General features: G+C 43.3%; 1 protein-coding gene across 1 annotated transcript in view; it reads left to right on the top strand.

Moving 5' to 3' along the window:
• The window catches only part of si:dkey-22o22.2 (neural-cadherin), a 116,263-nt gene that overhangs the window by 76,246 nt on the left and 24,586 nt on the right, over window positions 1–15,431 (top strand). The window contains 5 exon segments of the mRNA XM_018678732.1: window positions 4,952–5,182; window positions 5,184–5,202; window positions 7,025–7,152; window positions 7,796–7,982; window positions 8,065–8,208. Of these exon segments, the coding sequence (XP_018534248.1) occupies window positions 4,952–5,182; window positions 5,184–5,202; window positions 7,025–7,152; window positions 7,796–7,982; window positions 8,065–8,208 (709 nt within the window).

The following is a 15,431-nucleotide window of genomic DNA, read 5'->3' as shown; positions in this document are numbered from 1 at the left end:
CCAAAAAACAGACGCTTGATTACTGTGTTTAACCTGACAGAGGCTGTATGATGGAGGGAGGAGGGGGGAGGTGGTGGGAGGAGGGGTGAGTCAAATGTAGGAAAAGGAGAGGAAGAAGAGGTCTCTCAGTTTATCAGTATGACTGTCACTGCTGAGGCTCACTAACACACTTTATGTTCAGTTTTACTTTCATTTCATTCAACATGGCAGTACAGCGTTTAGAGAATCTAAAGAAGGTTCTAAGGGTTCTTTGGAGGTTTTAAGCTCACTGATGAGGTTTTACTGGTTAACAGGAAGGTTCTAGAGGTTCTGGAGGTTACTGAGGAGGTTCTAGATGTTCTAGATGTTTGGGAGGTTTAAGTGGTCACTAAAAAGGTTCTAGAGGTTCTTGAGGCCTTTGCAAAGGTTGTAGTGGCCATTGAGGAGGTTCTAGAGCTCATTTAGAGGTTCTAAGAGTTCTAGAGGTTGGTTTGAATTTTAAATGATCACTGAAGAGGTTCTGGAAGTCTTTTCAGAGGTTGCAGTGCTCCTTTAAGAGGACCTAGTAGTCCTTCAGGAGGTTTCTAGTGGGCCTTTGGGAAGTTCCTTGGGAATTTCTGTTGGTTATTGACAGCATTCTAGGAGTCCTTTGGTTCTAGTGGTCATTGGAGAGGTTCTACAGGTCCTTGTGGTTTCAGGGATCAACGAGAAGGTTCTAGATGTCCTCTCAGTGGTACTAGTGGCCACTGTGGAGGCTGTAATTGTCCTTTAAGAAGTCGTAGCAGTCCTTCAAGGTTTCTAGTTAATATTTTCAGTTCTAGTCACTAATAAGTGTCGTGGGTTAACATGTAACAGACGACCTGTACAAATCATTCAAAAGGCAGAAATGTCTCCTCCTTCTCCCTCCTCCCCCCTCCTCCTCCCTCCTCCCCCCTCCTCCTCCCCCTTTCCTCCTCTCCACTGTGTTAATTGCACTGAGGAGGAACTGTTGTTTTAAATTTAGCAGCGTTAATAAGGTCTGTTAATTACATTGTTAACGAGGTGGTGGGAGGCAGACGCTGCAGAGGTGGGAGCTGCTCTGTGTGTGTGAGTGTTAAATCTCCATATCAATACGCTGTAGACATCTCCTGTGTTCACGTGTGAGTCTGCAAGTTTCATGTTATAATCGTCTCATCATCAGCACAACACGATTATCTTGTTCTTGATGGCTCAGGTCAACTGGACAGTTTATATTTATTATTACTGAGGGCTGGGATTTGTTCCAGGAGAGTGAGGATCAATTGGTTATTACAAATCTAACTTAATGTTAGCGAGTTAAATCTACCTTTCTCCCTCTCACCTCAACCAGGTATTACCACTGTCTCCACTTCCTGTGACCATCGTTTCAGATTAAAAGCCCTTTGCAAAGTCGTGTAACTGCAACAGTAATCTTCCCATTGCTACAAACCGTAAACAGCGGAAACACAGCGGACATAAAGTTGGCGTCTTGTTCACAGCTCAGTTATAAAATCCTACCATGCTGTGTCTCTGCTGCCGGGCTGCTGATGCTGTCATCTCATTTTAACTCGCTGTAGTTCCTGAGAGAAGGTAGAACTCTGACTGACTTTTTTTGAGTCAAATTAGAGACTTCCTGACCGGTACATCAAATAGTCAAGTTTTAGGGGTTAGTTTAGTCTTAGTTGAGGTTTAGCTAGCAGCATGAAGGCGCTGAATGTTCAGAGGTCTGACAGATGTACTATTTAGCTGCAGCATTAATGTTAAAGCTAACAAATCACTCACTTCAGCTTCACTTTGCCTTCAACCTCAGCCGAGAGGTGAACACATTATTAAACCCATACCACGCAATATTAACTCTAAAAATAATCACTTTCAGCTTTAGACTCAAAATGAAAAAGATTCAGGATCTGGAAATAGTTAAATTTAACCTGAAGCATGAAGCCAAACTTCTATATCACGTTCATTGCTAATAAAGATGGATATATTACATTTCTTAAGCCTAAAGTGGCCGTATTTAAGGAAATACAGTGTGAGAATCACCAGCTTCAATAAAAAAAACACTCCTCCAGTTTCAGATCTTAATGAACGCCCCCTCCCGCCCTCCTCCCCTCAGCTGACTGCTAACAGTTAGCATGTGAAGCGAGCTGACAGGATGATCTTTATTCCAGCTGCTGAATCACACTGGTCGACCGGCCGCACCAGCTGAGAGCGATCCGCCGCGATATCTCCTCCTCGGGCGTTAATCTGTGTGGGAGAAGATGGCAGACACTGATCAGCTTAGCTTCAGCTTCACTGCAGCTGTTGTCTAATGAGATGATTTGTCATTAGCGCCAGTTCCAGCGCGCTCCGCTGCCTCGGCCCCTCCGCCGCCGCCGCAAGGCAACATCCACCACACTCCGCTTTCCTGAGGAGGACCAACGTGTCCTGAACCGACTCCTCACCTGAAACTGGACAGCTGCTGCTGCTGGGCCTCAGTGTTTAGATCCAAATTTCTCACTCAATTATAAATATTCAGCCCATGGGAACACATTCCCTCTAAGAATATTCTCTTGTTTTATTGTGATGTTGGTGTGTCATGCTAAGAGGCTGGTAAAGACATGAGAGAGGGGGAAGGTTGGGGGTTGAGCGGCTGTGGTCACAGAGACAGAGATGGCTGAGAGGTTTTTGGTGTTGGAAGCGGCAGACAGTGTTTCTCACTCAGCGTTTCTCTGTGAGGAAACATGTTACCTCTGCTGGAAACCACGACAACATTTGGAGATGTTGGAAAGTGCATTTTTTCCTGTTTTAATGGAGCTAAGCTAACAGTTTCCCTCTGCTTCCAGTGTTTGTGCTAAGCTAGGCTAACCATAAGAGGACTGGTTTTATTATTCTTCTAGTGGTCGTTTGACCATCATGCACATGTCTCTTTCTCCACTGCACGTTAATATGAAAGACACCTGTATCTGAACTGGGGTACGATCAATCGATTATTGTTAATTATTGGTTTGTTAATGTGTTGGTTTGACTCACTGCCTTTTTGAGGCCGCAGATCTGTGGTATTAAAGTTAAGTCAAAACTAAAAGAAAATTTAATTAGTATTAGTTTCTGGGCGTGACTGCGTCTGACATAACACAATGGATTTTGGATATGATACAGTTTGTATAAATTGCCAGGAAAGTTCTCATTTCTAATTCAATATTTCCAGAATTCCCTATATTAACTTCATGGAAAGTTTGTGGAAATTTACCAGATATTTTCCACCCCTTTGCAACCCTAAACCCCAGTCTGAAGCACAAAAAGCATCAGTAAGTTAAAGTCTGCAGCTGAAAACACAAGAAAAAGTAGGATGAACTGAGAAAAGAAATGTTGGAGATTTTATTTAAAAACGCTTTTTTCCTTTTCTTTTGCATGAATCACTAACATGAGCATGTTTGGGAATATGTGGAGCTCTCCATCTGTGTGTGTCTGTGTTTGTGTACAGGTCATGTTCTTACTGTCGGCACAGTAAAGTGAGGTGGCGTCACTCAGCCGTGGAAAACACAATCACTCCCTGGCAAAGTGTGTGTGTGGTTCAGGAAGGACACGAGCCTTAAAAGCTATCACACTCCCTCTCTCTGAGGTTCAGCTTAATCTGCTGCCGAGAGAATAACACAAGTCTAAAAAGCTGCTGCTGCTCCAAACACATATTTTCTGGCAAATTCCACACCATGAAAAACATCAGCAGGAGCAGAAACCGAAACCTTTTTAGGCGGTGGAAAGTCAACTCAGCTGCATGTTGTCCATAGAAGGGCTGAGCTCAAACGATGAATTCTTTGAGATGTAAGTTGTGTATTTTAGTGTCATCCCTCTGCTGAGTGTGATGGTTTATGGATCTGGAAGCCGTTGGAGTCGTTATGATAATAAACGAGCTCGTCGACGTCAAGCAGCTGTGCGATTTCAGCACATCTCAGATGGATTATAGAGAGATGTGGGAGTTATTGTCTCAGAAATATGTGAACAGAGCAGTTAGAGCAAGTTCAAGCTAACTAACAAACATATTTTTTTAGTTAAATCAGTAATTAGTCAGGGAATTACGTAAAATTTGGCACAAACTTTCACTTGGACTCAAGGATGAAGTGATTCGAATTTGGTAGTTAAAGATTAAAGCTCAAGATCACTGTGACCTCACAAAATACAACTTAAAAAATCATGTCATGTCAAAGATAACAAAAATATATAGTTAATAGGATAAAATGGTGACGTGATGAAAAGGTCAAAGGTCACGCAGAAACCATTTTCTGGCCGGTGCAGTGATGATGTGTTTCTTTAGTCCAGCCCTGAAGTTAGCATCAGCCTGGTTCCTCCACAAAAAGCCAATGGGATTTTTTCATTGTGCTTTGGATTATTCCAGAAAATAAACTGTGAGCAGCTAAAGTTTCTGATCCTTCCAGGTTTAGTTCATCAGCAACCGCCTTTTTTAAGACACGTAAAAGCTTCAAACATCAGGAGTGGGGGATTTACTGACCCATTTTATGTCGGAGAATAAAACCTGAAAATGTCTTGAGCTTGTGTTAAAACCACAGACCTTATTTCAGACATTTAACCAGAAACACTGACTCTGGACGAACAGGAAGTGCTAACATGCTAACATGCTAACTGACTTCCTGGTTTTAGGATCATTTAACACCATAACTCAGGAACAGTGCTACTAGAATTGTGACATAATCACACATTATTGCAGGACTTTTATTGTGAAAGGAGAATGTTTATTTCCCATTGACAGAAAGAGAGAAATTCAGATTCTGTTTCTCAAGCTCTCCATGACCACACTGGATCAGGTGTAGAAAACTCACTGTGTCTGTGAAATCTTGTTGGCTGCTGTCTCCAGGTATGTGCGACATTAATATGTTTCCCTGTGTCATTTCCTGTCTTGACCTGCTTCGCGGTGTGAATGAGAAACACCTTGAAGCTTTAACGTAAAGCTCAGTCCCTCCTCTCTCTCTCTTCCTCCCATTAGACCATCAAGGCGACGTCTCCGCTCGGCGACCCCCGAGTGACCTACAACCTGGAGGAAGGTCAGGTTCCGGAGACCAACATGCCAGTGCGGTTCTACATCAAGCCAAACCGGGCGGACGGCTCGGCGTCCATCCTGGTGGCTGAGAACCTGGACTACGAGACGACGCGCTTCTTCACGCTCAGGGTGCGGGTACAGAACGTGGCCGCCGTGCCGCTCGCCTCCTTCACCACCTGTTTACATCAACGTCACAGGTGAGACGAGACTTTTTGTTTTGTCATAAGCAAACACGCCTGGAAACTAATACAAATTTAGAAAATGGACATTTCTGACTATAATTTATTAGTGAGCAAAAGTTTCATTGATTTTCTAATTGAACAACAAAAAAACCTGAATGTTTGAATAAAATAAACATAAACATGATGTTAGGTAACTTATATTTTTCCTATCTGATTTAGCAGCCTGCTAACTACTGTATAAACATATTTTGATGTGTTTTTGTGATTACTTAATACCACAGATCAAATATATTTATTTCAATAATATGATCAAACTATAGTTGACTGGATGTTGTCTGTGTAATGGACGGTAGAAATTCAACTGAATTTACACAAAATCTGATTGTTTTAATCAAGATTATGCTGCAAGATGGGTTTTTTCAACTACATTTAAGTTCCCTCTTATAGGCTAACCTGAAATTTAGCTAATTTCCAGTTAATTCCCGTTAATTCCCATGGAAAGTTTCCAACTTCAAAAATTCCCAGAATTTTGCAACCCTCATTTACACACAAAACAGCACAGTCGTATCACTATCTCCTGTCTTGTTTCAAATGTTACCAACTCCAATGATAAAGACTTTTAAAAGGCTCATGCGAGAATTAAATTGACATGAAATCTTGATCATGCGTGGAACGGATTGGGCATTGTCATAAAAGTGGTTCAGTTCTGCGTATGAGCTAATTATGGCACATGTATGGGCCAGATTGTGTTTCACGGTACAGCTATGGCACATACGAACCTTCTAAAGTCAGGTGTCATAAAGTTCTTCTTCTGATGTTTTTTGGATGTTGACAAACAGCTTTTTCTTGCATTACTGCCACCTTCTGGTCACGTCCATTAGTTGGTCAATCAGTCCCAAACACTAGCTGTATAAATGAGTTAATAAACACACAACTACTACACAAACAGCAGCAGCCTATTAGTGTTTTAATAGCACTTCTCATTTGAAGCCAGGCCTCTAACTTTCTTTATTTGGAATTAGGAAAACACATTTACACTTGTGATAAAAGTCACCGTTCAGCTCTGACCGGCGGAGGGAAAGAAGTGATCAGGGAACAACAGCCATAATGAGCGGCGCTGCTGGAGAGAGACGAGGGGGAAAAAAAAGAGAATAATGAAGTGTGGTTCATATCCCTGCTCGTCTGTGGTCGTAAAAAAAACAAGACAACAGCAGCTGGTGGTGTGAGCTCCACACCGCCTCATTTTAACAGTGACTCATTTCCCAATCAGCGTCTGTAGGCGGGTGAAGAGACGGAAAGAGGAGAAAACACTTCCTGACTTTGATTGGCTTTGAACAAACCCACATCGGACGCTGTAATTGGCTTAGCGGAGCTTGAAAGTGAGCTGACAAGCTGCTTTGTGGACTCTTCAGGGTGTTTGGAGGATAATTCCTCACTAATAACTCAGTTTTCATTAGCGAGGGGAGACACAGTCCAACTTGACGTTCTGATGGACTCTCACACTCTTTCTCTTTTTGTCTCGTTCTTTCTTTCTGCAGTTGATCTTTACTTTTTAATCTCCTCCAAACACAAACTGTTTCTGTCTTTCTTTGCCGTCTTTCTTGCTTTTCTTTCTTTCCCTCCTCTATTGTTTGTCTGTTTATTTCTTCCCCTCTTCCTCGCCTTTTCTCTGTCTGTCAGTTTTAATCCAATTTAATCAGCTTTCATGGACGTGACAGACTGTATGTGTTCTCCTGCCAGATCCTACAACAACAAAACAACAAAACAGATCAATTTAGAAAAAAATAAGATGATGCCTTTCTCTTCTCTTCTCTTCCCTTTCTTTGTTTTCTTTCAGACGTGAACGACAACGTCCCTTTCTTCCTGTCGTCCACCTACGAGGCCACGGTTCCCGAAGGAGCAGAGATCGGCACGTCGGTGGCTCAGGTGTCTGCCACCGATCTGGACTCTGGTCTTCATGGGATGGTGAGAAACACCTCCACCTGCGCTCGTTATAATCCAATGCATTTCTTTTTGTTATTATTCCTCTTCCATATAAATTTTGGCATGCAATTAGTCCTGCAGCTTTTAGAAAATGCTGGCAAAACATACATCAAAGTCACTATGACTTTTAGTAACATTTTTAGTAACCATGACGATGTAAATTTCCCATTGAAAGTGGATTGGAAGTCAAGGGGATGAAACCCACCCCTCTTTGAGACCAAATGATTTCATCATATATTCACATAGAAACAAGGTTGAAACAGGTCACAAGACTTGAGACTTTTTTAGGTTAAATCTGCATTTTGATATTGCCGTTTTTTACGAAATCGCAGTTTAAGTTTGATGGGGTTTTTTACCGTCTCAGAGTTTATAATGGGTGTGTATTGCGCGGAATGTTCAGGAATGTATAAAACATCAGAGTCTTCACTGAAGCTCTATGGAGCTCACAGTGAAGAAATTTTGTTGATAGGACTTTTACTTTTCTAGCTATGTGGGCATTTTTGATGGTAGACAACAGCTCCTTTGGAGGCCCCAGTCACCATAGCAACCAGTGACTCAGCAGTTGGTGATGACTCAGCGGTTGCTGGGCGAGTGGACTAAGCTGACTCTGATTGGCTGTCTTTAGATCCACTATGTGATCCTGAAGGACGAGAGCGGAGACTCCCAGTTCTTCAGCATCAACTCGCGCAGTGGCGTCATCGTCACCCGGGCGTCCTTCGACCGCGAGCAGAAAGCCTCGTACCTGATCGAGGTGCAGTCACAGGACGGGTCCGAGTCGGCCCGACCGGGTCAGCAGGGACAACCCAACACCGGTAACAGACACACAAACACAACGTAAAACTGTTAAAGACTCGAGACGATTGTGCAGCTCTGTAAACTCTGTCGTTCCATCAGACACGGCGTACGTCAGGATCTTCGTCACCGACGTCAACGACAACGCCCCGGCCTTCGCCCAGCCGGTATACGAGGTGAGCGTGGAGGAGGACAAGGAGGTCGGCTTCGTCCTCATCACCGTCACCGCCAACGACGAGGATGAAGGTGAGTCAGCGTCTGGCAGGTTTTTCTTTTCGGGTTCAGGCTGATTTCAGGTTGAACTCCAAGGAGGTTTTCACAAAAACATCTCCTCCTCTCCTCTCCTCTTTCTTTTTGTTTCCTTTCTTCCTTTACTTTCTTCGTCTCTCCTCCCCCCGTCTATTCTCCTCTCCTCCTCCCCTCCTCTCCTTGTTCCCTTTTTCTCTCCTTCCTCTCCTGTACTTTCCTCCTGTAATCTCCTCCTTTCCTTCCTTCTCCTCCCTTCCCCTCTCCTTGTTTCCTCTCATCCCTCTCCTCCTCTTTATCTTTTTCCTCTTCCCCTCTCTCCTTCCTCTTCTTTCCTCTCCTCCTCTCCCTTTTTCTTTCCTTCTATCCTCTCCCCTCCTCTCTCCTCTCCTCCTCTCCTCTCCTTCTCCTCTCCTCTCCTCTCCTCTCCTCCTCTCCTCCTCTCCTCCTCTCCTCTCTCCTCTTCTCTCCTCCTCTCCTCCTCCTCTCCCTGTCACAGCTCGTTAGTGAGTGCTGTTGCTCCCTTGAGGTTGACAGTTTTGATGTTTGTCTCTTTGTTTGTGTTTGTCCCTCGCTCCTCTTCCTCCTCCGCTCTAAACCAATAAGCAGCAGGAGGCAACAAAAAAAAGAAGAAGAAGAATTCAGAAACAACAGAACCAGCCTCTCTCTCTCTCTTTCTCTCTCTCTCTTAATGACGGCTGTTGGCGTCGAGTTGAAGCCTCGGGGGTTTTCTTGACTCAGAAGAGAGAGTGACATCTGATTATTTATTTTCTTTTTTTAATCTTTAACCTTTATTTTTCCTGCCTCCCACGTTCATACGGTCTGACACTCTCTGCTTCGTATCCCTGTTTTGGATTTGTTCTGATTCCTTCTGGAGATCCCGTCGCTCGTCTCCCATGGTTTCCTCCCAAACTTTCTCTCGTAGTTTGATCGGGTTTTTCCGAATCGAGCACATTTACTGTACCGTAGTAAAAATAGCTTGGCTTCACTAACAAGCTAAAATAAAAATCTGATCAGTTTCAGCCAGAAACCCTGAGAACAGTGAGACGTGGAGAGAGAAGTTAAGATGTGATTGTGTGACTCAGCAGTTAAAGAATTTATAAATATGAACTTATCAGTGCACTGTCATCAGGAAAAACACATTTATTATGACCTGAGAATATTCACAGATTATTCCAAGATGGCTGCCCTTATGAAAAAGAGATGTACTTCTTTATACCTGAGTATACTTCTTATACAAAGTTTATTTTATTGCTAAAACTTAAGTTCAAGTATATTTTCCAAGTATACTTTATGTAGTAAGTATGCTAACTTAAATCTAATTCAAGTGTACTATCTCAGTACTTTTTAGTTTATAAAATTTCACTTTTAAGTGTACAGTAGGTGTAAGACTAGTGTAATTAGAGTACAAAACTAGTTTACATCTGTTTTATTTTGTACTCCAACTATACTGTAATCTATACTACAGTGAACTTGTAAGTATACTGTCTGCTAGCTTGATATATACTTCTAGTATGCTTATAATCTTTATGAAAGTACACTTTGAAGTATACTACAAGTGTGCTTGTTAGCTTAACTTCTAACCCACTTATTAGTTTTATTCAAGTGAACTTTGAAGTTCACTGCAAGAAACTTATTTTGCGCTACGACTATACTGTAAATTATACTACAAGTGAAATTTTAAGTATACTGTTAGTTTACGTTATTTGGTTTAGCATCAACAATGTTACACATGTAAGTATAAGCCAAGTATACTCAAGTTTAATTTTGCTTAGTTTATCTCTGATAAGAACATAAAGAGTAAACTCAAAGAACACTTAGCTATTTTTAGTTTTTAAAAGAAGTACGCTAATAGCACACTTGAATAAGCTTCTTTTTTGTGAGGTTAGCTGTGGCGCTAACCCCGTAGCAACACCAGATAAAAACAGGTTGAATCAGCTGCTTTTGTTGTGTTAAAGGAAACCAGATACAAACTGTCATTTTTCAGTGATTTGATTAAAACAGAAGAGATTTGAGTTGATTTTTTTGTTGTGCATTTCTAATTTTTCCAGCTCCAGCTGCAGCGATCTGTGTCGTGTCCGTATCTTAACACAATAAATTTCAGAGATGCTGTTTGATATTTTTGTGGTTCTAAACATAAAAAGTCTCTTTGGCTGCAGAGCGATGACCACAGACTCCTGAAGCCTGAAAAAAAATCTGCTTTGCTTTACATTTCTCTCTCTGTTGCTGGTTATCAGTCGCTGCTTTTATCTGTTTAGTTTTTTCTAATGTGTGGTTGTTGTTCTAGATTTAGTATTTATTCCCCTCAGACTGATCCCTGCGAGGTTCGGGGAAGTCGCTGAACACAGGATTAAGAAATGCCAGGATAGCAAACTGCTGCCGATTCGCTCCCAAACGCTGACGCTTTATCCCCAGTTTGTGTCTCGTCAGGGACTCCCTGCGATAATTAACAAACCCCCCTCAACCCCAAACCACTGGGGGGTCCAGAGAGGGAGATGGAGAACTCAACCCCACCCCTGCCTCAGTCCTTCCTAACAGGCAGGTAGGTGGGGGTGTTCCTGAGATTAGACCTGGTCCCTGCTGAGTCAGCACTGAGTGTAGGAGATCTGGGTGGCAGTTTTTGAATCTTTATCGTCTTTTCTTATTCTATTTTTTGCACTGAATACAACAGACAAATCAGCTCCTCTTCTTGCATGGACGTCGCCATTTTGATTTGATTCACATGCGCAGTGTTTTCACAGTAACTGTGGGTATGTTACAGCTCTCCATCATGTTTTTTCTTAAAGCCTGATTTCACTGATTTTTTAGTTTTATAGATGTTGATGCTGAAACAGAAAAAACACAAAAGTTATTAATTTCAAACTTTCTGCAGAATCAGTGCAGCTAAAGCCCAGCTCACACTAAAAGATTTATGAAATCTCAAGAGATTTATAAAACATGAGAGACACACACCTGAGGACAGATCATGTCAGATTGTCACAGTTGTGTTCTTATAGTGTGTGATGTCCAACACACCACACACTAACAGATTCACCGCCAACAACCAGAGTCTGGACTCTCACAACTCCACATCTAACCACGTCAGAGGAAACAAACATGGCAGACGACGACGTCTCTTGTTTGGGGAGGGTAAAATCACTCTGAACACACCTCACACTACAGGACAATCTGACAAGATCACCATCAGATAATCAGGTCTTTGCTAACTTTGATCTTTTAGTGTGTACGCTGCTTAATGAGAGTTCTTTAATTAATCTCTTTCTACCTTAATAAAGAATAAAGTCTTAGTAACTTTTTTACCAGAAGAGTTTGTTGGATCTTCTCTATTTTTGAAATTCTGTTCTCATCCAAAGAGGAACCTTTACTTCGTCTTATTTGTCACCAAACGTTTTGTTTTTGGTTAAAAAAATGCAGTTGTGCTGGTGACTGGTCTATACAGCATCTTTGTGTTGTGTTGGTTATTTTCTGAGGCTGTGCAGGAGGTAAAACTGATAACATAAGAGAGAAATGTGTCAGGTTATGTGTGTATTATTAGCTAAGTGTGCGTTTCTTGTCCAGAGGCATCTCCTCTCTATCTATAGACTTGCTGATGGTGTTGTGTTTACATCCTGTGGAGACTGAAGGTGAAAGACTCGAAACTCCTCTAAGAATTAAAGCTCCAATCTGAGATTTGACGAGCTGTAAACACACCTGAAGGTTTTATTCTCTTGACTGCAGCGAATGCACTGTCACCTTGGCTGCAGGTGTGTGTGTGTGTGTGTGTGTGTGTGTGTGTGTGTGTTATGACCACGGTTTGTTGTTGACGCTGACAGGTGTCGACCTTCTGTCCTCATATAAACTGGAGGTCAAACAAACACAGACAGCAGAAACACACCGAGGCTCCTTCACTGTAAAATTCATCTTAATCTGTTGTTTGGTGTAGTAAAGAAAGGTGGGGTGAAGGGTAGGTGGAGTAGGGGGGAGTTGGGTTTAGATTACCTCCCCCTCCTCCCCCCTCTTCCCCATCTTAAAGCTGATTAGGCACAGCGGCTTTCGTCACCCGTCGTGTTGTCTGGATGCTGCCTGGTCCTCCAAGTGGAAAATTTGCCGAACTAAGTGCGTCTGGTAATGAGATCAAGAGGCTTGTTTTTTTTTTTTTTTTTTTTAATTCCGCTGAGTTTGGTGTTTGAGTTTAGTGTCACCCCCAGGGTTTAGTAAACACACACACACACACACACACACACCTACTGCTGCAGTGAGGTGGAGTGATAATGAGGCTGTAGTGAGTGTGTGTGATCACATGTTACACTGAACAGCAGTGTGTTACTCAGACAGAGGCTGATGATGGTGATTTACTGTGACTGTGTTATAGTTCTGTTATCAGTTCAGTCAGTAGTAAAACGTCGTTGATTTGTTCAGACTGGTAGTTTTTAAACTACAAAAACAACAAGTGTGAGGTGATGAACTGGCCTGTTCAGTCCTGATGTCACGACCAATGAAAACACTGTTTCCTGGTCCAACTTCTCTGAGTCCAGATGCTGCAGTGCTGAATCCATGTTGTCTGAACATAACTGAGTCCAAAAACTCAGAGGAAACGGCTGCAGCTAAGTTACAGTGTTTAAAAGAAGGAAGACAAACAAACTTTGACGCCAGCAACTGCTAACGTTAGCGAGCTAACCTAGCTAACATTAGTACCAGTTAGCACCGGCTGGTAAAAGCAAGTACCTCGATATAAACTGTAGTTGTTTCAGATGTCAGTCCTGTTTTGTGCTGCCCAGCTAAGGCTAATGTAGCTGCCCTTACCCTGCTATCTTCTAGCCTAGCTAAGATGAATAAAGCTGGCCTTAGTTAAATGTCTTTGCCCAGCTAAGGCTAATAAAACTGGCCTTAGCTAGCAATCATCACCCAGCTAAGGCTAATGTAGCTGCCCTTAAGTGGCTATCTTCACCCAGGTAAGGTGAATAAAGCTGGCCTTAGCTAGCTTCTCGCCCAGCTAATGCTAACAAAGTTGTTTCATCTGTGGGTTCAGATTCCTTCAGTGTTGATGTTTCAGGAGGTTTTTACAGGAGCTGAACTCTCCTCCTCCTCCTCTCCTAAACAAACAGACCAAGTGATTAAAATCAGTAAAAACACTGAATAAAACAGTTTCACGTTAAAAATCAACATTTTCCTGTGGCACTCTTGGGTGGGGAGTCTCTGATTACTGAACATTGAGACGTCTGATGACAAAAACACCTTCGTCCAGTTTAAGATTGGCCTCCAATCACAGAGGTCCGACCCTGGACCCTCCTGTCCAATCACCTCTGGACATTTTGAGTTCATTATTTGTCCTTTGGGGTATAAATCGCTCATTTCTGTGAGAAAATTATCCCAGAATTTCCTCCCGGATTCAGGTTTTTAATCCTCCATCTCTCCCTGCTTTGACCACATCTCCACACGGGGTTTTTCGGGCAGTGCAGCAGCTTGAATTTCAAAAAGCTGCAGTATCTCTCACAGCCATCTGAGGCCCTAACATGTGATATTTCTCCAAATCGAAATGAAACTTTTTCTGCAGCCGATGGAGAGTTTAGTCCTTCAGAGTGTCGACCAGCAGTCAGTCAGTCAGTCGGTGCTCAGGGACGACTTTCCCCTCCGGTCCACCTCTCGAGGAGCAGAGATCTGACCTTAATCTCAATTTTTGGGGCCTCCTGCGAGGCTGCGAATTAAATCAGCCCTATCCCCCAGTGTGAGTGTGTGTCTGTGTGAGTGTGTGTGTGTGTGTTAAGTGGGCAACACCATATGGCCAGACTGATCATTAGGGAGGCAGCCGGAGGCAAAAAACCGCTGGAGCTACTCCACTCATGCACACACACAAACACACACATTCGGCTGCTTGGCGAGTGTCATGATGGGTCGTGCTCAGAGGCTGTGACGGACCGGTGCACTTAAGCTTCTCTGCACAAACACACACAAACACACACACTCTCTCCAGTGTGGTAATGAAGGTCCTCCATGTCTCCACAGATGGTGTTTGTCTCCTAAAGTCTCCTTGGTGCCGGTAAACAGGAGAGAGCAGGAGGCCGGACCCAGACAGACCTGCCTCTGGGCTCTGAACAGGCCTCTGTGTGTGTTTGTGTACATGTGTGTGTTTGCCATGTGCATGTGTGTGTTGGTATTTCAGCAGGAAAGAGGAGGAGGGAGGGAGGGAGGAGATGAGGGAGGACAGGAGGTATGAGAGATGAGCAAGAGGAGAGGGTTAGGAGAGGGTGTGGAGGACGAGGAGAAAGGAGAGAGGAGAAAAAGGAGGAATGAGAAAAGGGAGGTGACATAGACGAGGAGAGAGGAGAGGAGAAAAAGGGGAGATAAAAGGTGAGGAGAAAAGAGGTGGAGGAGAGCGAAGTAATGAAGAAGAAGAGAAATGGAGGAAGAGAAAAGGAAGACTGAGGCGAGAAGGAAAGAAGACGACGAGGGGAAAGGAGGGAGGATAAGAGGAGGAGAGAACCTGACGAGAGAGGAGGCAAAGGAGGAGGAAAGGATTAGGAGGGGGTGTGGAGGAGAGGAAAAAAGAGAGATGGAGGGGAGGGAGGTGAAAAAGAAGGAGGTGAGATGAAGAGGAAAGGGAGGCGAGGTTCAGGATGAAAGAGGAGAGGAGAGATAAGAATGGAAAAAGGAGGGAGGAGAGAAAAAGGACTGAAAGGAGGACAGAGGAAAGGATTAGGAGGGGGGGTGGAGGAGAAGAAAAAATAGAGATTGAGGGGAGGGAGGTGAAAAAGAAGATACAGAATGGAGGGAAAAGGAGGAGGTGAGATGAAGAGGAAAAGGAGGCAAGGTGTAGCATGAAAGAGAGAGACGAGGAAAGGAAGAAAGAAAAGATAAAGTGCTGAGGAGGAAAAAGGAGAAGATGGAGGAGTGAGAAGAGAGGAAGAAAGGGGAGGAAAATAAAGGAGTGGGAAGAGAAAGGTAAGAGAGGAGGAGGAGAGAAGAGGTGAGGAGGTGGTGATAGAAAAAAAGTAACGAGGAGACGGAAGAGAAAGAGAAGATGGAAATGAGAAGAGCGAGGGAAGAGACAAACATGATGAGGAGAAAAGAGAAATGTGGTTTGTATAGTTTTCTCACCTCCCTCAGTGAGAGAGAGATGGAGGGAGGAGGAGGAGGTGTGGAGGAGATGGAGGCGTCTAATGAGCCCCACTGTGAGAGAGAGACGCCTGTTTTCCTCCCAAATATTTGATATCTGCTGCTGCTGTCCACACAGGGTCATCGCTCTG

This window comes from Lates calcarifer, linkage group LG15 (assembly GCF_001640805.2).
Source record: "Lates calcarifer isolate ASB-BC8 linkage group LG15, TLL_Latcal_v3, whole genome shotgun sequence".
In the NCBI taxonomy this organism is placed as follows: Eukaryota; Metazoa; Chordata; class Actinopteri; family Centropomidae; genus Lates; species Lates calcarifer.
Note: the sequence above shows the minus strand (reverse complement) of the source record. Positions and strands in the feature narration are given on the sequence as shown.